This window comes from Antennarius striatus, chromosome 12, assembly GCF_040054535.1.
Source record: "Antennarius striatus isolate MH-2024 chromosome 12, ASM4005453v1, whole genome shotgun sequence".
In the NCBI taxonomy this organism is placed as follows: domain Eukaryota; kingdom Metazoa; phylum Chordata; class Actinopteri; order Lophiiformes; family Antennariidae; genus Antennarius; species Antennarius striatus.
In genome coordinates this window covers 3,796,868-3,822,855 of record NC_090787.1, presented here as the reverse complement: position 1 = coordinate 3,822,855, position 25,988 = coordinate 3,796,868, and the positions used below count along the sequence as shown (strand labels likewise).

General features: G+C 43.9%; 1 protein-coding gene across 1 annotated transcript in view; it reads right to left on the bottom strand.

Moving 5' to 3' along the window:
- The window catches only part of LOC137605326 (contactin-associated protein-like 5), a 73,257-nt gene that overhangs the window by 29,616 nt on the left and 17,653 nt on the right, over positions 1–25,988 (bottom strand). Inside the window, exons 4-12 of the mRNA XM_068329904.1 lie at positions 19,559–19,706; positions 15,105–15,308; positions 14,833–15,017; positions 13,570–13,713; positions 11,428–11,695; positions 8,005–8,148; positions 7,754–7,913; positions 2,251–2,357; positions 661–780 (exon numbers count right to left, since the gene is read on the bottom strand). Of these exons, the coding sequence (XP_068186005.1) occupies positions 661–780; positions 2,251–2,357; positions 7,754–7,913; positions 8,005–8,148; positions 11,428–11,695; positions 13,570–13,713; positions 14,833–15,017; positions 15,105–15,308; positions 19,559–19,706 (1,480 nt within the window). The remainder of the gene's footprint in view (positions 1–660; positions 781–2,250; positions 2,358–7,753; positions 7,914–8,004; positions 8,149–11,427; positions 11,696–13,569; positions 13,714–14,832; positions 15,018–15,104; positions 15,309–19,558; positions 19,707–25,988) is intronic.

Below are 25,988 nucleotides of genomic sequence, written 5' to 3'. Positions count from 1 at the left end.
TGTGTGTGTATGTGTGTGTGTGTGTGTGTGTGTGTTTTTCCATCATTTGTTGGGGACGCTATGATAACTTTTCCCTTTTAATTAAAGTTTATCAGACGATAAGGCTAGATGTAAACATATCGACTCGTCACGCTCTGGCAGGAAGGTCGTCCTCGCTTGTTTTAAGAAAATAAGACTTGATGATGGATTTAAAGACGGAGGAGGAATAAATGATGCATTTTAATTCTGGATCAGCTGAGGGCAGAAGTTGACACATTCTTCTACCTGGTGCGTCAGAAACTTACTGATGACGCAAACGAACCGACAAACGGCTCAGATCGAGTCGCATCGATAGGAAAACGTTCGCATACAAAACCCATTTTGCTCATTTGCGCCGAGGACTGACGAACAAAAAAAGGTCCGGCGTGTAAACACCCGCCGAAAGACGTGGCAACGTGAGTACCCCGACATTTCTATCGACCTTTCGCAGCTATGTTCTTCACTCCCAGGAAGCGTCTTGAGTGGCTGTAATGATTTATTACTGGATGGCTAACTGTCAGTTCTCCGAGGCGGGGATCGATGCGGTCCAACTCTACGTGAGTGGACTCTTTACTCTCAGACGGTTCTCAGAGGGACTCAGAAAGAGTAAAGGTGACAGCATGTGAACTCCAATGATCTCACCTGTCATGTTGCAGTATACCTGCGCGGGCCCCAGGGGTCCACTCCCATCCGGATCAATGGAGTAGAAGCCCGAGGAGCTGCCAATCAGCTTGTAGGCCTCACAAGACGACTCGTAGATGGCTGGAAGAAGCAAATAGGAAGGGGGGGGGGGTCAGAAATCAGCGTCCCCCACTTGGTTTTATTTACCAGCTTGTTACAAGTTATTATTTCCATCCTATAAAACCCTGAGTGACATTTCCATCTGCATCTGGTTTTATCTTTATCACAGATCAGGAAACAAGTGTTTCTACTTAAATATCACATTTACATACAGACGTGACACAGACACCCCCCCCCCATCGCCTACCTCCACATTGATGTGTGTGTCTATCTGTTTGTTGGTGTATTCAATTCATTCTCTGCATGATATACTAAAAAGTTCACGCCGGATTGTGACGAAACTTCATCTCAGTTTGGACGCGGAGGCGGTTCCGGTTCCAGATGTTGAGGCCAAATATAAAAAAAAAAAACACAAAAAAAAAAAACAGGAAGGTGTCGGAAACTCAAGAAGTGCTCAGAAATGGGTTTCACACTTTGAGCTGGTGTGAGACACATCTGGATGAAGCTGCGTCACCATGGCAACATCACCCCAGTGCCAGCGATGCCCCGGGCGCAATCACACGAGACCTGATCTCCCCCTGACTATTTTGATAAATGTTTTTGGTCTTTTGCGTTGCCGTAGCGATGAGTTCCCCACTTCCAAAACAGCACATATCAGTTCACAAGTGTGATTTCTCACTAATGATAATGACATATTTATTCAATGGGGCCTTGATTATAGGGAGAAGTGGACAAAAGCTGGCTCCTGATATTTAGCTGGCGACTCTTGTGTTGTTGGCTGATGAACTGCAGCGAGGAGATTATTTCTAATTGTGGTCATTTAAATAATTAGAAGCCTTCATCTGCTTGAAAATCAAGCTTCCACTTGACATTATGACTTTTTAATTTCTCCAGCTGCCAAAAATACTCCAAATTCAGCAGATGCTCTTATCTGTCATTTATGCTCTGACATGCTCAAAAAAAAAAAAAAAACTGTTTGCCTCCACATAAGCAAGAAATCAACATTCTAGGCTGGGGGGTGGGTGAGTTGGGGTGAGTTGGGGGTGGGTGAGCATTTCACACATGGTTTCTGCAAATATCAAGGTGATGTTAGGAGGGATGTCAAGAAATGACACCCATGAGTGCAAAATTGCTCAATGCAGTCAGACTGGAGCCAGAAAGTCGGAAGCTATTTATGGGCTTAGAATAAAAAAAAAAAAAAATTTTAAAAGGAAAAAAAAAAAAAACCTCTCAGAAATCGGAAAATGAATAAAGCGGAAAAGATCGCAAGGTCACGTCAGGTTGAAGGAGGGCAGGCTTTCGCTTTGCTTCTCGGCCGTATGAAGCGAAGAAAGTTCAGAGCGAGACAGGTATGTGTGTGTGTGTGTGTGTGTGTGTGAGAGCATGTGCTGAATCAAATGACACAGTTCAGTACGCCCAGAACATACGAGGAGGTGCAGCGGCTTTAATGGCAGGCTTGAGATTAGGTGAAAAAAGAGATGAACTGCTCACAGTTGTGACAGGTCGCCCCGGAGTAACCCGTCCCTGAACAGTCGCAGGAGAAGGAGCTCCACGTCTGGGAGCAGCGGCCTCCGTGTTCGCACAGGTTGGGAAGGCATCTGGAAAAATATGACACAGTTTCAACGCCACCGAGACCATTTTCATGATGGATGAGTCTGGTAATGGCTCTGTTTCGTCTGGAAACTCAGAGGATAGAAAACAGAGAGCGCTGCAGGTCGTATGTAACGTTTTGTGTTGTAATGCACTCATAATGCATTCATAATGCATTATGACTGCCCGCACACAAACACACTGCTTCCTGATGCAGGAGGAAAATATTCCAGACGGGACTTATAATGAATTGTACTTTCAAGGGTCTTAATTTTGATTTCTTCTACAGTAGAATTTAAAGCTTATAATGCATTATGACTGCCGATCCTACCCAGCATGCATCACTGTAGATACATCAATCTATACTTGGCATTACCTGATGCACACAATCATTATGACAGATATTGCAGTTTTACAGCATATCTTAAATCCCTAATACAGTTGTACAAGCAGTCGTAAAGTAGTCATAGTATGTAATGCGGGCTATTATAATGCTTTATGACTGCACTCATGAGCACATGAAGTGATGCATTGAATCAACATGAAAAAAGTTTATCGATGTGACATAATTTCAAGGGTCTTGTAGATTCTTTTGCATATTTCTGACTGGTCCGAAAGTTGACTCTTAGGCTTATAATGCATTATAACTACCAAGCATGCAACAATTAGTGCTTGACTAATACAAACACTATGATGCGTAGTGCAATATTAAAGCACTACATTTGATGTGTACATAAGTAACTATGAAGCAGTCATAGTGCATTATAACACATCCTGTTATGTCATAATCCAACCATTTTGAACCATAGTCGTCTCGTCTTCGTCTGTTTTCCGCCTTATAAGTCATATGTTTTGCTGTAACCAATCCCAGCTAGTTATGGGTGAGAGGTGGGGTACACCCCAGATGAGACGCCACATAAACAAACACTCATACTCTTACCTAGGGACAATTTGGACTGATCAATCCACCCGTAACCCTCTTACTGTACGGTGACAGTGCTATGTCATGATATAGAAACAATCATCTGTGCTCACGTACAGTTATAAAACATAACGGATGCGTTATAACACATTAAAGATGCATTTTTTATGTTTTTCATTAATACAAAAACAGACTAAAGACCAAAGAAGATCACTTTGAGAACCGATGATCTACAGAGTTCATCGATGGCGGATGTTTATGTAGATGAACCCAACCGTGGCTTCGTAACTTGCTGTGAACACTTTTTATCTCCTGTGTTTAGGAATAACGTAAAACTGTAAACCGTTTTATGGCAGCAAAAACAAAACATCATACAAACCTCTGAGGCATTTTTATTAGGTAGCAATAAAGAGACTTCTTTTGTTAGTGTTTGCAAACCTGATCTTTTATTTATCAGGCAAGCAAGACCCCTGCTCACTGTTCCCTTTATTCTTTCGTATGCAATTATGAACACCCGCTTTGGAACTCACCGAACAGACTAATTTGCTGTTTATTCATGTTTCATTAAAAATCCCAAACAACTGTGAAATGATTGTGTCTCATACCGTGCCCCTATTTGAATTTAAAAAAGCTGACATGTCAAGGCGTTTCTCTAAAAATAAAAGCATTACTGTCACCTTCAGACTAGACTGCCTGTTAATGGGATTTTGACACAATGAGTGCTTCACAGAAATTTCAAACCACACTCTTCTGATTAATAGTCCCTTCCTCAAGCCTCCTTCAGTTTCACATAATTGCCAGCCTGTCGAGCATGCATCTATAATTTCATACACTTTCATCTCCCACCTATTAACTGCAGCGGAGCGGGCCAGCCGCAACATGGATAAGGTTGCAGCCACTGGTTTAATTACCATCAAGCTATTTTCTGTTGTTTTCATGGGTGCACTTACAGGTCATGGAATTGCAGTGGCCACCACACCTAATTGCACATTGGCCATAGTCACAAGGTTTAATTATACACAAAGAAGAAGTGAACGACTCTGATAGATGCTTATTCTCACACACGGGTGGGGGGTGGGGGTGGGTCATTGGATCAGATACAGCGATGAAATCAAAGTTAGCATTCATGCAAGGGTAAATCATTTGAAAAGCTGCTTGAAAAGTAGTTCCACGAATCACAAGACATCACAGCAAGAACAAGAAAGCAAATACATCCAAAGACACAGCTGGAAAAACATTCAAACGTTCAAAACGAAGTACGTAACCAATTATGAGATGCACAAAGCACAAGATTAAATATCACTGACATTGTCAAGTATGTATTTTAGATGTAGATAGACATGATCTCTATCATCCTGTAAGTGATGTGCTATCTATCTAAAAACCGACAAATTCAAGTATGTCTAGAAATATAGAGAAATAAGAACTGAACAAACCAATTATGAGACGCACAAAACACAAGTAAAATGTCATTGACATAGTGACGCATGTATTTTAGATGTAGATAGATACAACCTCATCATTATCATCCTGTAATTGATGTGCTCAGATGTCGTAATGTGCTTAAAAAACGCGAAAAAATATAAGTAACCAATTATGAGATGCAAATAAATTGTCACATTTTCAAGCATGTATTTTAGATATTTTTTTTGGATTTTTAGACATGACCCCTTTCATCCTGTAAGTGATGTGGTCAGATATTCTAATGTCCTTTAAATGCAAAAAATATGTTACCAATTATGGGATGCACAAGGGTCAAAAATCTTCATATGGGGATAGATTGTTCCCTTGAATGTGAGCAAAATCACGCACAAACCAACAAATTCAAACGTTCCTAGAAATATATACAAATAAAAAAAACAATTAAATAAACCAATTATGAGATGCACACGTCTTGGATCCATAAAGTGAATTAAACTTTTAATTTGGAGATCTAGATAAACTTCCCCAGTGCAGACTGAAAACTATCTCCACACTTTATACTGCATAATGCATGTTGATGTGCATGATTTCTTCAGATATCATTTTTATGAAATACATTATGCAGTGACTATTAATATTTATCACCGATGAAGATGAAGATATGAAATGTTAAATGTCAACTTCCCATAGCCTTGTTTGCTTTAATTTTCATCTAATGTGGATTTTTTCCAACTCTTTCAGCTCCATAATTAAAGCGCTTTATAATAACAGGGGTTTAGTTTTATGTAGGTACTTCTTGACAGCTTTTCGTTCGGGTTCGTCTCTGACGGCATCGCGTGTCACTGTCTCATAATTAGTCATAAAGAACTTTGTCACTTTCTTTTTGAAAGATACTTCGTAAATAAAGTTAAAAACAATTATTAATAATTATTATAATTAATATCCACACTGTGTAAGTTGTTATTGCTTTAGATAACCAGTGACACAACAAGTTACAGTTATCCTCTAGCAGGTGATGCTGGCACCTTTAGCATACCTGATGGGGACCAAAACCAGAGCTAAAAGTTGAGACATTATTGGTCTTATTGATTTTGTTGATTTTCTACCCGCGTAAACTGATATCTGTTTATCTTAGCATAGCATAATTACTTCACATAACAGTTTATTTAACGCTAAGGTCAAAGACAAGCAAACTGTGTGATATTCCAGAGCAACTCAAGCTACAACTCACTCATGAGCAATAACTCTTACACGAGGGTGGAAGTATAATCAATGCAGATCCATAACAAGTTTTCAGTGGCGTCTAGAACCCAGGAAGCTTTTCAGACACACAAATGCACAAACACACAAATGCATACACACACATGCACAAACACACACGCACACACACACACACACACACACACACACAAGCCGACCAGCAGCTAGACATCGATGGCCAGCTTCCAGGTAGCCGGGTTAAGGCGGGTCACGCTGTGTTCCCACAAACAGCTTTGAGCTAAGAAAATATGCCAGGTAGGAGGAGAAGAGACATGGCAGGAGTGAAGAAAGTAAGATCCTAAATAAAATGAGAGGAGACGACGCCGAGACGATCAAATGATTGTGTAGTTACAAGATTGATCAGGAAAAAAACAAGAAAAAGCATCAAAGCCCTTGTTTTACTTGTGAATAAATGTGTTTCCTCAAGTTTGCTGTGATTCTATATTAATTACCATTAGAGATGTTAAATGAGTCATTTTTCCCAAACAGGTATTCATCACACCGACATTGACGAATGCGGTTTTCCAGCTAACATGACGTATGAACGTACTCCTCGAGCCTGATGCATTCGAGACTGTTGTTCAGCATCGGAAGCAGATGGTTGTCATCTCCATGCCGTTTGTCAAGAAGTGTTTCTCTAAATTGTTCATTTGTGCTAAAATGTGTGTAAATAAACCCACAGTGATAATTGGCTAACAGCGGAACGTAGCTTTGATACGCAGCCCCTCAGTGATTCTTCATTATGGCAGAAACGATAAGAAGATGAATGCGGTTTATTGAAGGATTGCAGCTCTTTTCTACCCTTTTTATTCAGTGATCTAGTAACATTTAATCCAATTCAAAAGAACTGACGTTGCATTATGGAAACCTTTAAAGATCCTCTGTGACTTCTAATACAGATTTAGTTCTTTATATCTGCACATAAATCTATTCTATCGTTGGTGGTAGGATGAAACCTTCTGGTTGTGGTGGACCCCCAGACTCCCATCAGCTCCTCCTCCTTGCCCATGAGCTCACCCAACGCTCGCATTCATCCGTCAAAACACGCATGCAAAACTTTTGCTATTCATGCAAAAGACGTGTGCAAGAACTCATTCCGATGTTTCCTGTCATTTCCTACTGCGCTTCCTTTCACCCGCTGACAACACTGACTGGCAGCGCCGTTGCGTTTTGCATATTCTCTGACAGCAGACAATCTGGACTCCAGCAGAGACGGTTTTGAAATCTGACAAAGGAGATTTTCGACTCCAGGGCAAAAGATGAGGTAGAATGAAAAGAAAACTAACAAAAAAACAAAAAACAAAAATCCTGCACCTCACGTGTTCATCTTGTTCTCCCATGAAATATTCCCAGTCACATCCAGTCATTCTAGGAGCTCGCAGGAGTGCCAATCCGATCCGTTAACAGCTGTGTAGGGTAATGAGGGATGGCGATGGGGAGGGAATGCCATGCAGGCCAGAAGGGAGCAGCTTGTTAGCATAGTCCTCCGCCAGGGAAGGGTGTAGCCGAGTTTCTGTTGCAATTTAATTGGATGATCCTGTCAGCATGTTTGTCTGTACAGGACATGATGTCAGTGACTTCCAGGCAGCTCTGCAGACAACACACCGCCATCCGCAAATTAACAGTATGGGCACGAGGAACTCTGCGCTGCCAGCTTAGATAATGTTTAACACATTCTCATATGTGACACATTTTGACGGTTGAATGTCAACATTGGGTGTAAGATCCCTGCTAGAGCTGTCCTCTAATGAATAAAAGAGATGCGTTAAAAAATAAATAAATACCCCCAGACGGCGTTACCTGTCTCTTATGTTGCAGGTGTCAAACTTAAGCTCATTATAATTGCCCAGCAGTCCCTGCTGTACATGACTGAGATTCATCGGCTGTTTGTTGATGAACAGGAGCCTCATGCACCCCTGGAAGGCCAAAGCGGGGAAATGACAGTCCTTGGTGGGACAACCTGAATGGAAAAAAAGACACATGATGCAAGCTTTTGGTTGACTATGCAAGCAGATACCAACCCCTCGAGAGGTAAGAAGAAAGCGACTGACCTCCAAAATAAAAGCTGCCCCTGGAGTCCAGCTGCTCCCACAGTTCAATGGTGGAAGGCGACTCGCCGTCCACAGACAGGCTGATCTGTAGGTTCCTGGCGTCCAGGCTCACAGAGTGCCACAGTCCGTCGTTGACTCGGTGACCTGCAGACCGACATTTCACAGCGAGCGGTGAGCGTAACGACAAGCTGTCTGCAGAATAAAAAGGACGGAAACGTCGCATCGACAGCCTGACATTTTCTAGTTGGTTTTTCTTTGCCGTGCACATTTATTTTCAGGAAAACTGTAAGTTTATTCCAACTGGCTGGACTACAATATTAGTACCATTTACAAAAACCTCCTGGGATGAGCTGGGGAGATTGTCACGAAGCTAAAAACAGGACAAGTTGACTTGCTAGAGATGCAAGGTTCTCGCTCCAAATACATCAGGATCTCATCTCGAATGATGCATCGCCACATGAAGGAGCTCAACCCCAGGATGAGAACGTCACACACGTGAACGCAGCGGCGGCGTTAACCCACAAACTTCAGTCGAGGTTCCTCAAACTCTGAAGTAAACTTTGAATGCGGTACTTTTTACTTGCAGTGGAGTATTTTCTGATGTTTGTGAATCCGTACCCTGAACGCTCATTTCCTGTCCTGTCTGGTTTAAACCTGCATCAGATACCAGAACCATCAGCTCCGTTTTCCAACGTGTTCATTGCATTAAAGCACTTCTGTTTGCTGAGCTGCAAAATTTAAGAACTTCTAATAAAAATCCAACAAAATACTCTTAAAAAAAAGTCTATTAAAATTGAGATCTCATCTCTCAGAGCTGAAGCCTTCAAGACGCCGACGCCATTGGATCGAGACTAAATTAACATCCAGATTGAGCCGTTCGGCGTTTTTTTCGGGAGCTGTGGGGCCACCACGCAGTCGCACAGGGTGCACCCTGGGAGTTATTCTAGTTGCTCTAACATCAGATCTGTCTGCGCTCTCGGGAATACTTGAGAATTCCATTTGCAATCCGGCGCTCCCTTTTGATTAGAACACAACCTTTAATCCCAGAAGGCTGCAGGCGCCACGGGCGATTTTTTTCCCTCTCACCCCATTGGCTGTTTCATGGAATAAGCAACGCAGCCACGAGGGACCCCCCCCCACCTCTTTGGTTCACACCTCTTCATCTCCTGGCTGTCCCGCCGCTGGCCGAGTTGGAGGTGTCAAGGCGCCATCGAGGAAAGAGATATGATGCTTTCTTGCATCACGCCGGCGAGCAGCGTGACAGCTCGGCGGCTGATAAGGAAAATAAAACATGCATCCATTCTTCTTCCGCCTGACATCTCCGAGTCCCACCAATGCCTCCAGGAAATACACAGCTCCATGCATGAGGCGTTCGCCTTCGTAGAGGCCGGTGAATCTCGCGGTCAGAGCCAGACTGAGACGTCAGCGTGTGAAATTAAAGCCTTTACTGTTGGTGCACATCATCGCCGAGCCGAGCGAAGAGAGACGCAGATCAATATTCTTTCCACATTAATACTCTTGTGCACTTAGCTTAAGTACAGCACTTTATCACACAGGGCAAATTGCATTTTTTCCCTAAGCTATTGCATTGCCTGTGTCAAACTGAAAAAAGAAAAGAAACACAACAAGAGGAACCGTCTGCAGCGACGAGGCGATGCGTCTGATGAAAAAGGGGAAAGTTTAGAGGAAGAGAAAAGGGAGTATTCAAAAAAATCTATGAACTCCACTTTTAAATGAATGCGTGACTGCTGCAGCAATTTAACGTCTCTGGTGATTCCGATGGTTTTGGAGCACAAGAGGCAACAGGTAAGTCGTTTAGCTCGAACCGCGCTCTGCAACAGCAGGCTGGTGTTTACTGACCCGGCCGATCTTCACGCACCGCGGGAACAATGAGGGTTTATCTGCAATGAACCCACTCGTCTCCACGCGGGATATTTCCATCTGCTCCCGCTATAAAGTGCTCATTTCACACGTGACTGCCAATGCTTGGGGTTCCTAATGAATTTAAGGGGATTTACCCCCCGTGTCTGGGTTGGACTCAGCGCACTTAAACGGGATAAATCTGCATTTTACAAACGAGATCCAGGGGATTAAGTCTCAGTGTGTTTGAAATGTTACGGATCTCCTTCCCTGGGTGGATGGACGAGCCCCTGAATTCGTTGTTAAGATGTAATCAGGGATGTTTCTCCATAATCATTTGTGTGACCTCCATAAAAATTCACTCCAGGAACGAGGAGTCCTAAATAAACACATCAAATTACTGAGATGTGAACCCACAAACTAATATTCTGATGAAACTTCTGGTTTGCTGTTTTGACTCCAGGTTATTCTCCTCATGCGGCTCCAAGCCTGACAGATCCGACTGCACATCATTTAATGCAGCTTGAGATGAATTATATAAAAGCGAATATTGTCCCGTAGGTTGTCTCCTCCATCTAAATTTCCCTGCAGCCCACCATCGGCGGGAAGAGGCCTCCTAAAACAATCACGCTTATCTCCATTATCTCTGCTAAGCAATCCCACACAGAGGATTCACCCATAGTTTCCTCCAAGTAATTCCAGGAAAAAATAAACTTTTTTTTTTTGAGTTATTGAGGACAAAAGGTGATCTAATTAAGTCCAGGAGCAACTCATAATACAAGCGCAGCAGTTTTCGGGGTCATGTGGGCGGAGTTCAGCGTGTGATGAAAAGAAAGTAGATGTCAGTGAGGTCACGTTGAAGATTATAGGTTTTCAGATTTTAGATTGCAGCTGGGATGAGTTTGAGAAACTTCACTTTGTTTCCTGGCAAAGTTTTTTAATTAAAAATAAAGGTGATGGTTCGATTATAGGGCCCAGTGGGATTCCTCAAAGTACAGGTTTGCTTTTATTCACTAAAGCGAAGTGTTACTGTAATAATATCTGCCTGTACAGCTTGGTGTGTTACTTGGTGACTTACTGACTCTATCTTTATTTATATGTGTCACCTGTATTTAGTTTCTTGAATTATGACATCACAAACTGGGGACCCAAGAAAAAGTTCCACAAGAAAAAGTGACCTCTCCCAAAGTGAAAAAAGAAATAAAATTCATCCACTTGTTTATTCACATCGACTCCAAAAGTCATCGGTGTCTTCTTTGGGATATTGTCCTGTCTGCCACCCAGTTTCATCGTCATCCATAAAGTACTTTATGTGCGATTCACAAAATATGGTCTAAAAAAAGTCTTATTTTGCAGTGAGAAGGAAAAAAAGATTCTGTTTTTATGGGATCTGCTCCAGACTTGAACTTTCTTTGCTCCAAACATCCTGCATGGTTTAGTGGAGATTGTCAAGTGGGTGTAAGTGGAAGTCTTAACGCTGCACCCTGTGAATGTGAATGAAGTCGGGGACTGGCGTCACCAGAGCAGTCATTCCATCGTGTTTTTATGTGCGTTCGGACTCACCGGCCGAGACCTCTGATTTCTGTCGTCTTGAGGTGTGGAGGGTCAGGTACAGCCGGCTGTTGCTGATCTGCAGCTCCAGTCTCTGGGGCTCCGGGTTCAGCTGCAGGGAGAGCAGCAGCCCATCTGGGTTCCACGTCCTGAACTGGAAGCGAACGGAGAACCCCCCGGTGGCAGACCCCGCGGGCGGAAGTGACAGGAAGCTGCTGCTGGAGCTCAGGAAGGTGCACGCCACCAGCTGGGGCTGCGAGCAGGAGAAGGTCACGTTGCCCTGGAGGACGACAAAAACCCAAGGACACGGATTTACACGACACTTCGGCGCCGCGCCAGCGCCAGTTGGCCTCAGGGATCTCATTGTGATACACCTGGAATATGGGACGTCGTGATACCCCGAAAAAAATGGAGCAGATGGTCAAAGAACCATGAGCAAAATGTTCAATGAAAATGCTAATTCCAAATTATAAAGAAAAAAGGATGCAACTTTCGAAAAGTGCAATTAAAAACGTGATTAAAGGGAAAGTTAATCATCATTATCTTGTTGAAACCTGTGTTGTTAGCTTAGCATAAAGCAGGGGTGTCAAACTCATTTTCACTGAGGGCCACATCAGCATAACCAGCTGTCCTCAAAGGGCCCGATGTAACTAATAAATGTAACTGAATGTAACTCAATGTAAAATAAATGTAACTACTCCTTAATGTTAAATAACTGAATTTTTTTTACCTATTCAAGTTACAAACGTTACAGTTACACATAAAAATATGTTGTTTGTTGCTCTGTTATAACACAAATCCTCTTAATTTGTCCGGTAATGAAAAAAACTGTCACAACTTAATTAAATAGCTGAATTACTGAATTGTGGGAAATGTAGTTTCGGTCAAACACTCTTGTTTTTAGACACTGTGACCTCTTATGCTCTCGCGGGCCACATAAAATGATTTGGAGGGCCACATTTGGCCCCCCGGGGCCTTGAGTTGGATACATGAAGCATAAAGAATCACAACAGGAATAGCTAGCCTGCCCTGAGCAAAGCTAGCTGTTAACTTCCCCCTTTACTAAAACACATATAAAGCAAAATAATACAAAAAACCCCTCCTATTTTCAGCATTTAGCGCATCCACGTCTAAATTAAAGACATTTCCAATGGCGATGATGTCATAGCGTTTCCGAGAATGAGGCTGCCCTTTGCTCCGAAACCCTGCGGTGGAGCAGGCTGGATGAAAAACCATTTAAGATTACATTTCAGTTTAATTCTGTACAGTGCAGAGGTTGTGTTAAGTACATTCAAACGCAGCCTGATCGTGTCTGTCGAGGTCAGAGTCCCATCAGTCCTGATGCCTGCAGGCCAGCGCAGAGCAATCACAGCTCTTTGACTCTCAATGTGATTTCCTCCCATCAACCTCAGGGAGATAGCTCCATTGAAATTCCATTACAGCCTCCATCATGACAGTCTCTCTCCACCTCTCTGCCTCTGTTGTCAGTAAAGGCCTTTTAACACAGCAATCAGACTTTAAAAGGCACACGACGTCTCGGATGAGATGTGTCTTGTGGCACTTTGGCCGACCAGACTGATTTGTGTGGGAGGTTGACTTTTCAAATGAATCCAATCACACACTTGGACTTAATGATATAGTAGTTAGAATCACAAGCGATGTCGTGATTGTTTTAAGGCCGTTCTCTGTCGGTCCTGACCAGAATGCCTTAAATCCGACTCATCAACTAACGCGTATAAAGGCTCGCTGCTCCAGAGGAATAAAACAAAAGGATGGGCTTTCACTTCGCACGCAGCACGGCTCCGAGGATGGACCGCGTCCAAGACTCCAAGTAACTACTGGACGGGTTGCCAGATCATGAAAGAGGCTGAATGTAACCCAAAATTTTTGCAAAATGAGCCTCAGCTGTGTTTGGAGCTAATTAGGCGATGCTAACATGTTAATATGCTGGGCAAACATGCCAAACAAGGTAAATATGATTCCAAACCAAATTCTCCAATCTTTCTATTCTGGATTAAATCACCTTCCAATCACCTTTGAATCCTGATGAATTTATCTTTGATTGGACGCATCAGCTCTGCTTCCACCTGGTTTCCAGCGGATAACAAAGCATCGGATGGTATTCCAGCGCGCCTGGAGCTACTTGTGACTCACCACGCTGTGTATCTGCGGCTTGCGTCTCTTTGCCAGGTCTATGATATTGATCCCATTGTAGTACAGGTTCTCCATGCAGCCGTGGAAGTTCTTCCTCAAAAAGGTTCCCGGTTTCCCTGGCAACGGGATGCCTCCGAAACTCAGCTTTAAAGAAAGAACAGAAGAACAACCCTGAGCGCTGGATAAAGAAAACAGTCTGCTAACATTGCATAATTACACAATGAATAGTTTATAATAAGGTAGAAATATGTATTTATGTGTGGTATTTTCATCGGAATAACATTTATCTCTTTGTGTTTTACTATGACCTCACTTTAAAATATGTAATAGTCTAAAAATATGCATGCCCACGCAGGTTGTCAGTAGTTACTGCATCAACCTTTGAGTCAGGAAATGAGCAAGAGGCTGTGTGAGTACAGTACTTCAGACCCGGCAGGCTTGAGTTTTTAATGCCACGGCAACAGGACGATGTCCTCAAAAGTTCAGACATCAGTGGCGCCCTGCTGCCACTGGATGGTGCTCTAATAGATTAGTGTTTTCGTTATTGAGTGTGTGCAGTGTGTTGGTTTCGGCCACACATCTCGACAATCGGCCTTTTAGTGTCTTCTAGACTTTAAATCGGCCACCATCAGCCGTCAGCTTGTGAAAGTTTCTCCTACGGCCGACGGAACATCAATGAATCATGAATCCAACTTTGCCTACCAGCGGCGGAGGAGTCTCGCCCCGCCTCTAGAGCGGACGTTCCATTAGCCTCGCGATTCCTGACAAGGAGCCAAACAGTGCATAATTCATCGTTCCTCCGAAGCTGCCCCCGGCTCCACGGCCGGCCAATCACACTGGAGCCGATGGCAGGGCGGCGGCCCCAATGCAGGAGGCAAACGAATGCCTTTGGAGCATCGATAGCTTCCAACTTCACCAGGACAGGTCACTCATTGGTAGATGATCTATGGGTTTTGTACTGATCACCATCAGTAGATCGCAATCTCGTTGGTTCCTCCAAAGCTCTTTGGATTTCAGGTTTCTAATATCAATTAAAACAACTAAAGAACCCTGCTGACATCATCGGAAACCCTTGGGTACCCCCGACACGGGACTGTTTCCCCCGATTCTGCTAGGCTCTTCGCTCAACGCCCTTCATTGTGTTTGCAATGACGCAACGTGTCTCTCGTCGCATAAATTCATTACACCACACTCTCCCATTTAAAAGCCCGCCTCTGCTACCTCGCCTCCAGTTTATGTAATTCAATCACCGCACGAACTCACTTCATAGTCCACCTCCAGCGAGTGTCCTTCTCCTTTGGTTTGGAAGTGCTGCGTGTGGGCGTCCACAGTGAGGTTAACCTGCTTGTTGAAGCGTTCTATATGGACCGAGTGCCAGTGCTGGTCGTCCAGCAGGCTGCCCACCGTCACCGCCACCCGGCCGCTGCTGAACCTCAGCCTGCTGTCATCTGGAGAGAAACAGGTGAGTTAGTCTTAAGATCTTCTCACTCTGAGAAGAAACTTCTCTGGGATTGGCTTTTTTAAGGGAGGAGCACCTAAGTTGAGGTAGAGGTCCAGTCTTCCTCGGTGAAGCTCCAGGGTGATGTAATCCCCTCTCTGGCCCTCGCCGTGAAGCAGGACGCCTTCGGCCTGGTGGCTCTTGAAGCGGAGAGAGATGACGTCCTTCAGCGTCGACATGGACTTCTGGTTGAACCGATACAACAGAGAGCTCCTGCCGTCAAAGTCGGCCACGTACGACTCTAAAAGACAAGACAGACGGACTTCAACACGCTTGGGAAACAAATTATCATTACGTTTATGGAATTTAAATTCCCCACGAGGTTTGTAGATATTTCACCAGGGTCCTGATGGTTTAAGGTGATTTAACTAAAGTTAAATCTCTCTGTTAAATTAGTCTGTGCTCACTGTTGTAAAGGGTTTGAATTTAGAATTATTATTATTAAAAATAAAGATGAATAAAAATTCCACATCGTTTTATTGCATGAGGAAGATGTAAATCTAAAATTACGTTGAATTTAACTTACACATACACTTAAATAAAATGTATTTATTAATTCAACATACAAAAGTCCTGTTTTTGACGTGACTCAATCTACAGCTATAGAGCCAAATCAAATAATTTGATTTACATAACTGGCTCAACATGGAATTATAAATTGTAGCAATGTGAAATTTCACGTTCAGTTTATGTGATAAAATAAAACAGAAAAGATTAAATTTAATTAAAATATCAGAGCATGCTAAAATGCTAGCTGGTTCAGAAAAAAAACCTTTATGAAAAACAGTCTCAAATCTTTTTATTAAATCTGTTAAAGAATCATCTGTATTAATTAGATACACAAGAAGCAGAAAAACAACAACACAAAAAGGAGATTTATATGAAGCGATAAATAAGCATCTCCCAAAGATAAGGAGGAAGGGGGTGGGTGGGTTCCGCCTTATTGGTTTGGACAGGCCATGTGTTTACATGGAGAACACAGCCAGGGGCAGCAATAATTAAAATTAAATTAAATACAGAATATGCAGCCAGTCGGCATTACCACAATCCAGACAATCGAATAATTACAAATTTAATTAAGTAAAGGGTACAGCTGACTTTCCACGCCGGGCGCTAGCAGCAAATAGCCGCAGGTTAATCAGTCTTTACGCGTCTATCGTCGGAGACGCGAGTCTTTTAATGACTGGTTGAAAACGGCTCGGCGTTGTCACACCTCAGCGAACCGGAGCTCAGCTGTTATCCGATATTCCGACGCGGGAAGGGAAAACAGCGTCGCTCCAAATCCCCTCCTGTCGGAAAGCAGAGCGACTCCATCTTTATTACCTCTCAGTGTTTCATCCTCTACTTTCATATGCAGCCGGTTTTTAGACAGAATGCATCCCAGGTGGGTTAATAACGCAGGTGTGGTGGTGGTGGTTGGGGGGGGGGGGGTCACATCAATTAACATGCAATTTCCTCACATGCAATTTCCTCCGGGATTAATAAAGTATATCTATCTATCTATCTATCTATCTATCTATCTATCTATCTATATGATCCTACCTCGGAGACACCCCTGCATGGATTCCAACCTGTAATCTAGCGGAATGGTGAGCTAACTGTGTTAGCATCCTTTTTAATTCCACCGAGGTCAACAAGTCATGGCTGTAATGTCAGGAGCGTCGTCATTAGCGGGAATTTATACAGATAAAAGCAGGAATCCAATAAGGAACTGACCAGCCAATGACGGAGAGGCGTGCGCCACATTAGCATTAGCATTACACCTGCTTATCTAACTTTAATACACTTCACGACGGCGTGGCAGGCGGGTGTTATAAAACTGATCACCTTGGGATATTCTGCCTATGCTTCACAGTGCATTAATTCTCTGGCTCATCTAGTTAGTGCTGCCTCACAATGTGGAATTCTCATTATATTTATTTTATTGAGGGGAGCTAAAGATAATGTTACCCCATGTCGGGGCAGCATTTCTTCCCAAGCCACCGAACCGTCGCAGAAGTCTAATTTTTAGATACAGAAGCGTTAAATGTGGAATAGCTCAAACGTGATCTTTTATGACTATTTTAAAAGGGGCATTTCATGCAAAAAAAAAATAAAAAAATAGAAAATTCAGCTGTTATCAAGTCAGACCCCCGTAAAAAAAAGATAACCAAAAAGAAAAAAAGGAGTTTTGGAGCAGAGCACCGTCGCAGAGTTCGCCTAAATATCCGGAAGAAAGGAAGCAAAAATAAATATAAACTGACTCCTGAATAGAAAAAAAAATTTTTTTCACACCCTTTTCTAGATTGATATCTTCACTGGAGCCTCTAAGCTAAAAGCGCTCACTGTTTGAGCATTAGCATCGCATAAAAAATAGCATTGCTGACCCATCTATGACCTACACCAGTTAAATAAATCATAAAGCAGACGAACACAGTGATATTTGAGAAATAAAGTTTATAGGATTTACAGAAAGTGTGTAATAATTATTAACAAAAGTAGGCAGGTGTATGCATTTTGGTAGCCATGTTTTTGTTTTTTTTAAAAATTGATTTGAAACCTTTAACACTGATTATTGGAACACAAAATGTGTTTGATCAGCTCATTGATCGTTGACCTGCACACACAGGTGAAGCCAATCTAGAGGAAGAGTATTTAAGGTGGACAGCTGGTCTCCCTTTGTCTCTTCTCTGAAGGGTGGAAACACGTGAGCCTCTAAACTACTGTTAAATGACCTGAAAGCAAAGATTGTCCAACATCATGGTTTAGGGGAAGGACACAAGAAGCTATCAGAGATTCCATCTGTCAGTTCCCTCTGTGATGAACGCAGTGAGGAATTGAAGACACGGTTCTAGTTAAGGCCCAGGCCAAGAGAAGTCTCAGATAAGCATTTGGACGAGCCAGGTTCATTCTAGAATGAGGTTCTGTGGACTGATGAAACTAAAATTGAGTTGTTTGGAGACAACGAAGAGCAGATTAAGAACACAGCATTCCAAGACAAGCCCTCGCTACCCACAGTGAAATCTGGTGGTGTTCCCATCATGCTTTGGGGCTGTGTGACCAGTGCAGGTCCTGGGAATACTGTTAAAGTTGAAGGTTGAATGGATTCCAGTCAGTATCAGCAGATTCTTGCGAACAATTTCACTTCAACAAGACAAGGACCCCTAAACACCGCTCAAGTTCTCAAATTCCAACGGCCCCTCAGTCCCAGAGCAGAATACTAAAATAAAAATCTGTGGTGTGATCTAAAGCGGGCTGTCGAATGCCTGGAAATCATCAAACCAAACCAACTGGAGATGTTTTATAAAGAAGGATGATCATTTTTATGTTGGGGTGCCCAAATTTATGCACCTGTCTACTTTTGTTTAAACCATTATTGCAGATTAAACTTAATTTCACTTCTCAAATATCACCAAGTTGGTCTGCTGCATGATATATTAAACTGAAATTATATAACAAAAAGTGATTTATGAAGGAAAATCTAGACCCAAACATCACCTTTTGAGGTCAACTGTTTCTTTAAGACTGTAATTCCAATAATTTGATAGAAACTGATCAAAAACCACTTTCCTGTTCATACAGTTTGAACACAACAACACATCGGAGCGACGTGACGTCCTCACAGCACCTGCAGTTATTTCTACACAAGCTCACACCAGCAGTGATTTTGGCTGATAATAAAAACAACTATTCCCAAACTCCCTCTTGCCGCTTCCTGTGCATCACGTTCGCTTTGACGCCTCGTCGTCAGGCGCAAAAACTCCCCTGTCCTGATCGGGAATGACGAATTCCGGGTGCGATGAAACCCGAACGGATGGATCGGATTTGACTCCACCGGAAGCACAAACGCACCTCGTCCTGAGATAATGAGGTGTTCATCTCAGGCAGACAGGATTCCATTGAAAAGGGGGGGAGATAATTAAGTCATGATGGGAAAGACAAACAGGCAGACTCAATAATGAATTTAGCATTAATTGTCTTGCTGGTGTTGGTACAGTGTCATCAGGATGAGTAATGCAACACCGTGACACGCATTAGGCGTGTTTTCTGCCTCCATTGTGTGTGTTTGAGTGTGATTGTGCTTCTTGCCAGTTATTCTTTACTGCCAACAGTGTTTATTAATACAAGCCGCTCTCACACTTTGTTCAGTCTGTAGGTGCTGCAGCGCTAAGAACGTTAGGGAACAACACAAGTAGCCTGCGGTAGGAGGCGGCACATATCTATCAGGACAGAAATACAAGCAAGTTTGTTTAGTTAGGTGGGCATAGCACGCAGAAATGTTTTCACCACGTGGCGGATTTAATATTCATGTCTCATTCTGGCGTTTAACACCTTTCTTTTGTTTTAAATCCGTTAAAGTTCGGAATATCAGAAAACGCCATTGAAACTTAAGCGAATGGAAAAACGGTCCTCATCAGTCTTCATCAGGGGCCGGGCTTCAGTGCGTAAATGAAGGGTGTGTGTGTGTGTGTGTGTGTGTGTGTGTGTGTGTGTGTGTGTGTGTGCACTCACTATAGGAGCATCCGTACACCTCCACCCTGAGGCCCATCCAGCCACTGGGGTTCCAATCGCGAGGGACGAAGCGCAGGAAGCGTGTTCTCACCGGATGGGACAGCTTGTTCTGGACGACAGCCTCCGAATTCGTATTCCCCACGAATCTCTGCAGAGTGTTGGGGGTTGGGGTTGGGGTGTGTATGTGTTGGGGTGGGGGTCGGGGTGGGGATGGGGGACAAACATTGCGATGAGACGGCAGCATAAAACTGATGTAAAGCAAGTGACCGGGGCTCCGCCGAGACGGCGAATGACCTCAGATCGGAAGTGAGCGTTCATATTTTCCCACCGGGGGGAGTTGTAGTTTTTTTTTTTTTTTTTTTAGCTGAATACTTGAAATCTAAGCAGAAAAAAAAAATCATCTAAATCCTGGAATAGCGCAGATTGCGACAATGTGCTGACAAAGCAAACCCAAGGGCAATGTTTTCTTTGTGATCCTTGAACACGCCATTTGATGTGGAGTGATAAGAATCGCTTCTGCGGCGCAGGAATGGGAGAATACCGGTCCACGCGGGTCGGCGTGAGGAATAATCACCCCCGAGGCAGCCGGAGGGGCAAAATAAGGCCTCTCGTGTTGTGTTTTCACGGAGCTGAGCTAAAGACAAAAACCTGAGAGTGCAGCCATGAGGTCATCCTTCTTGTTCCTCCCCATCCTTCTTCCTGTTGTCAGACAAAGCCAGGGGACACAAACAGAGAGACGGAGAAGGAAAAGGGAGACAAAGCCCCTCTTGTCTCAAATGACTGCCTCTTCATAACTGATTCTAGGCAGGTGACATATCAAATCAATAAGTACTCATACTACGAAGGAGCAGGAGTATAGATCATCGGCAGCGGAGCTCCGGGGGGGGGGGGGTCTTGTGAATAGTTGCACACAGTGAGAGAAAGTCATGAATTCTGCAGAAAGCAAAAATGGAACAGAAGCCCCGAAATGACCATCCAGAAGCGTTAGAATGCCGGAAAGCACGAGCGTCAGTGAATGCATCGGGATGCTGCTGCTGCTGCTGCCTCTCGGTAGATAATCAAGCCAACTGTCCGACCGCCGAGGCTGTTATTGTGATTTATGCCCCGCTTTTCTATTTCCAGCCACTTACGGGGAGCAGCCCGGCGCCTGCATCTTAAAGCACATGCGAGCCAGGCTTATTTACACATGCAGAATAATTCACGTCTGCTGGGGAAGGATTAACAACTGGCACCAGGGCTCAACACGTTCGGTCAGAGCGAGCGCCTCACTTTAGCGCCGCAAACAGCTTTCAGACGGCGACGGGGAGAAACAGGTTGTCAAACACATTCACCGGGAAAAAAAACAACCCGCTTTGAGCTAAAATATCCAATTTAGTCTGGAGTGTTCTATTGTAAAAACCAGGGCTGATGAAAAGATGCTGGTAAATGGCTCCGGCCATGACCTTGTTATTTTTATTTTTTTGGAGGGGGGGGTGTTTGTCTGAGACGCACTGCAGCAGAAGATGTTTGATTGCTCTGCATTCACCGGCTGGGAGCGTTAACAGGTTTGGGGGGGAAAATATTCAAGGCTGGGAAAGCAACAGTTATAACGAAATGAATGGAACATCTCTTGTAAATAAGCTCGTTTTCATCATCGGAGTGGGCGTGGCTGCATCTGGTCTGCAACAATGGGGCGTATCGGTAAAAAGGAACATCAAGATGTTCCACGTTGAACCCCAAGAAACACTGAGCTGACTTTAAATCATCTAGTTTTGGGTTCATTTTGAACCCCCGACCACTAGGTGGCAGTGCAGTTATTTTTATTTGATTGATTCACAGGCTAAAGTGCTAGCGTGCCAACAAAGAGCATTATGGGTGTAACTTTTTGTATTTTTGCGTGGCAACCGGCTGGGATCGAGGAAGACGACGCGGCCCTCGGTGATGTCAGCTCTTTTACTGACGTACGAAACAAAACCAGACGACCGTGGCGTTCGCGGTGGGTGGCTTTGGTCGGAGGCGGGGTGCTTAGGTTGAGGGTTTTAAGCTCCTAAGTGCCCCTGGATGCTGGACGTCAATCACAACCCCATTAGCTTCTGAACAGAAAGCCTCCAGCACTTAGAGCCGCCGTGGAGACGGAAGCTTCTCTGGTTGGCCTCAATAGACGTCCTGCTGGTGGAGGGAGGCGGGGCTGGTTTGTGTGTGCAGGTGTATGGCGTGTGTGTGTGTGTGTGTGTGTGTGTGTGTGCAAACATTTTAAATCAAAAAGTACATGTAAAAAATGAAGTTATTTGTGCATTTGATTAATTTCAGGATTTGCCATCATCTACATATGCAGGCGACAGTTTGGTTTTTACCTCCTCTGCTGATGTCACAGAGGGAGGGGCTTTCATGCCAAAGCATAAGCTGATTGGTTAAATGGAATAAAGGAAGGTGGGGTTGTGGAAAGACGTGAAGGAGTAAAAGGACATCACCCCTGTTCAATCAGACAATGGCAGCATCTCCAGCTTCAGCCTCTTCTGAACAGGACTGGAAATGAAGACGCGACACTAATGCAGTCTGCGTCTTGATTTTGTCATGATTACAAACGCCCTGTTTCCACTTGACTCCCAGGTGAACGTCTGGAAAATGTAATGAACCAAATTAACTCCGACTGCGGCTGCGGTGCCGTCATTCCAGCTATCCATTAGCTAACAAAACTCAGACGCATCAGCATCGCTCATTAGTATTCCACAGCAATACCACAACAAGCACACCAGTGGGGCTTCGCAAAGCTATGACGTTTGTTTTTTCTCCCCACTTAGGGAAAAAGTTGCAACAGAACCTCTTGTGTGTTCCAGCTTGGGGGGGTTGGGGATGGAATCAGTCTATAATAAAGGCCTGAGGGTGGAGAAGATTTTCCAGAGGTCCAGCTTGGTCCTTATCCACATAAACAGTCGTAACCCCGCAGTGACTTCATTATTTCTATTTATGTTTCAGTCGCCACGAAACAGTCTTTTCTCCTCATTCATTAAGACTCTTTACTCTTCCTCTCCAGTGATGAGCTCCCTGGAGTCGGTTTTCCTTTCCGCCGCGTACGGCGCAGGCACATACGTTTATTTTAATCAGTTCACCGGGGAATAAATCCCGCTGCCGGCGATGAGGATGATGCAGCGTGTACAATAAGGTCATCGGCCAGTTAAACAGCCCGCGGAAAAGAGACAAAAGCTTTGAGGAGACGACCTTGCCACGGGTAGAAAATGCTCCAGCGATCCCAGATCTCCGGAACTGACCGGGATCAACAGGTCCAATCCAGCGAAGGGGTTTATAATTCCCTTTAAAAGAAAAAAAGTGTGATCTACATATGTGGAGTCTAATCTTGGGGGTTGTATCCAGGTAACATGAAGGTAACCCTCTGAGCTAGCTGCTAACGGCATGCTGGCTGTCACCAGGTATTCCATGACAACAGTGAGCTCATCTTCTTCCACCTTAATCTCCCAAAGCCAAGCTGTTTTTCCACACACAGTTAATTAGGTGCGTCTCCTTTATCTGTTCTGTATTTTATTAACTCCACCGAGGAGGTTTGTGTTTTTGATCATTTGTTTGTCTCCTATCAGAACGTCTCAAATCTACACATTTTAATGACATTTTGGGAGCCGCATCCTCGCATCGGGAATGAGTTAATTAGATCCGGATGGAGTTTCACCCACCAGTCCGTGTTGGACTTGTTCTCTTTCCGTGTTTTGTGTGTATGTTTTTGCCGTTTTCTCGGCAGAAAGGATGGAGCGACCGGCCGCCGAAAGAGCAGCGGAGTCAGCGGCGTGAAACGTCTCCGAGTTCAGGCGTGGCGACCTCGTGTCAATAAATTCGGCCCCTTACACACACACACACAAGAATAAAACTTTTTTGGGAATCTGCTGCTGAAGTCAGGCTGGCATAGAGTTCTTAAATCTGATTTGCAAATGCGCGCTCCTGAGGGATGATATTCAGGGCCTGAATAATTCGGAGGCTGCAGCAGTCATTAAGAGCAGCATTTTCTGTTGAATGTGGAAAACAAATACGGGGTTGCACGGGGGCCGTTTAAATGGTTCTCGTGAGGAACGGCGAGTGCAAACGGCTGATAGCTAATAGATAGACGGCGGTTGAATAATTTTGCTCGCTATACCTTTATTTAAATGCGACTTCTGGGAGGCTGTGATGGTTCCAGAAGCCCACCGGTCTGTCGCTGAGCATTATTATGGCATGTAGAGGATTCCAGAGGCAGTGTCGATATTTGGGATAGCCAATTAAAGAGCTATTTTTTTTTCCAGGGAGCTAATTTACCTCTTCATTCATTCCAGAGTGTCGGAGCGCCGGCTATCCCACCGCTGCAGATACCTCATTAATTCCCCTGACTTTCACTTTTCTGGCATCAGTGACACCAAGACATATTTTAATATATATATTTGTGTTTGAAATGCTCACATTGTGACTTGGTCAAGTTTTCGGGTGTTAGCATTGCTAATAATAGCAGGTCAGCGTCGACCAGGAGACATTGAAGCCCGAGAGGATATTTAATTTGCAGGAGAAAATCGGTGGAAGGAAAAACACAAATTGGAGCTTAAACAAACGCCTGTTAGAACAAACAGGCAAATCAGTGGTTAAATTCCCACCGTAATGAGGCGATAGTTTCACATGTGAGTAAAAAAAAACAAAAAAAACAACCCATAATGAAGGCAATCCGGTCCCAGCGCTGCAATCCCTCCACAGAAAGATGCATTTTTATTCAAATGATGTTATTAACAGCTTGTAGACGAGTGTCTTCCTCTCAGGAGAAAACCGTCTGCAGCCGAAACGTCGATTCCGAGGTGGAGAAAGGTTTGGCAGACGGAGAGGGAAACTTTTTAAACGTTTAGGTAAAACTGTGATCGGATCATCAGTGGAGCGGATTGACGACTTCGTGTTCGATAAGTTGAAGGAATACGTCCAAAGAAACCACCCGGCCAAATCGTGTCTTTGTGGAGCGACCGTCCAACTGACGGTGGTACCGATGAGTCCCGTCATCACGGCGTTGGCCTGGTGGAGGTTTTTACTCTCTAGCACCAGAATTATTCTTTCCTCCCTGGAAATACGTTGACGCTGCATTTAACGCCCCAACAGCTCGCCGTCCAGGAGACAACCAGAAGCGCCGCCATCCTTTTTTGCCCTGTTAATCCAAGAGTTAATTTAACCACGGAGCTAATTTGGCTGAGAGCTAGCTTTATCAGCAGCAGCTGCCGCCGCCTCATTAGCCCCCCCGAGTCCGGCGTCTGGCATTGAGCCGTTACCTTTGAGCTCCTCTTGTTAAAATGCCAGACGGACGTGGGGTGTGTGTGTGTGTGTGTGTGTGTGGGGTACCATCGACGGGGTCCCCCCACTGAAAGCATCCGTCCTCCAGATTCGTCAGACTAATTGGCTGCCATTCATTCTGACATGTCTTAAACATGAACATCAATGAAGTGCATGTATTTTAATATTTGAAATGCGATTATTTTCCCATTTTTTTCCCCCCGCCCCTTCACCGCTGCAGGTCGTGTTGCTAATATCTATACTGTACATCATGTCTCATCTTTTCAGCACGCAGAAGCGTCTTTTTTGTTTTTTTCATCTCCAGACAGCGACTATGTGGAGTGACAGCGCGTGGAAGAAGCTGTGGGCTGTTTATCATGATGTTTCAGCGAGTCAATCACGGCGTAACACACACACACACACACACACACACACACACGAAAAAAAGAAAAAGAAAAAAGAAACGTCTCGTTGGATTTTTCATGTTATTTGTTGGAAACCGCGCGGCTGTGTGTTCTCTATTTTTGGCACCAAATTCTGGGCGATTATTAAAAAATGTCTTGTGGCTTGTCTGGATGGGAAAAATTAATCTCTTTGGTGTTTAAGAAATGTCAAAAACATGATGCAACAGTTTGGGCAGATGGTGCAGGAAATCTTTGGCATTGGATATCTGGTCTGAGGCATCGACAGACTGAGTCACCGCGGCCTTCAAGTGTCCACAAAACAAAGATTTACATTTCTCTTGCTATATTTCAATCCCAAGATACACAGGAAGGAATAGCGATTGGCTTATTCCTTACAGCTGATTGCTGTAACCCTTAACCCTCGTATTCTGACTTCCTGTTTATCTTCAGCCTTGGATTAATACGATTCTGACTATACGCATGGAAATAGAATTCACCTGTCGTATCCTCCAGTGGATCATGCATTTTTAAAAAGACGGAGGCAGGTAACTTATTAAATGCAAAGCTTGAAACTGGACACGACCAACCTTTTAACACCCTTAAAAAAATAAATAAATAAAAAAGAGCCCAATTTGCATCGACTCTACGTCTTCTAATTGGACTGCCAAGCAGAAACGATCCCGGAAAAACAATTTAACATGTCGGAACAGCCGGTGACATAACTGGGGCAAACACAATAAAGAATTAATGACATGTGCCAACAC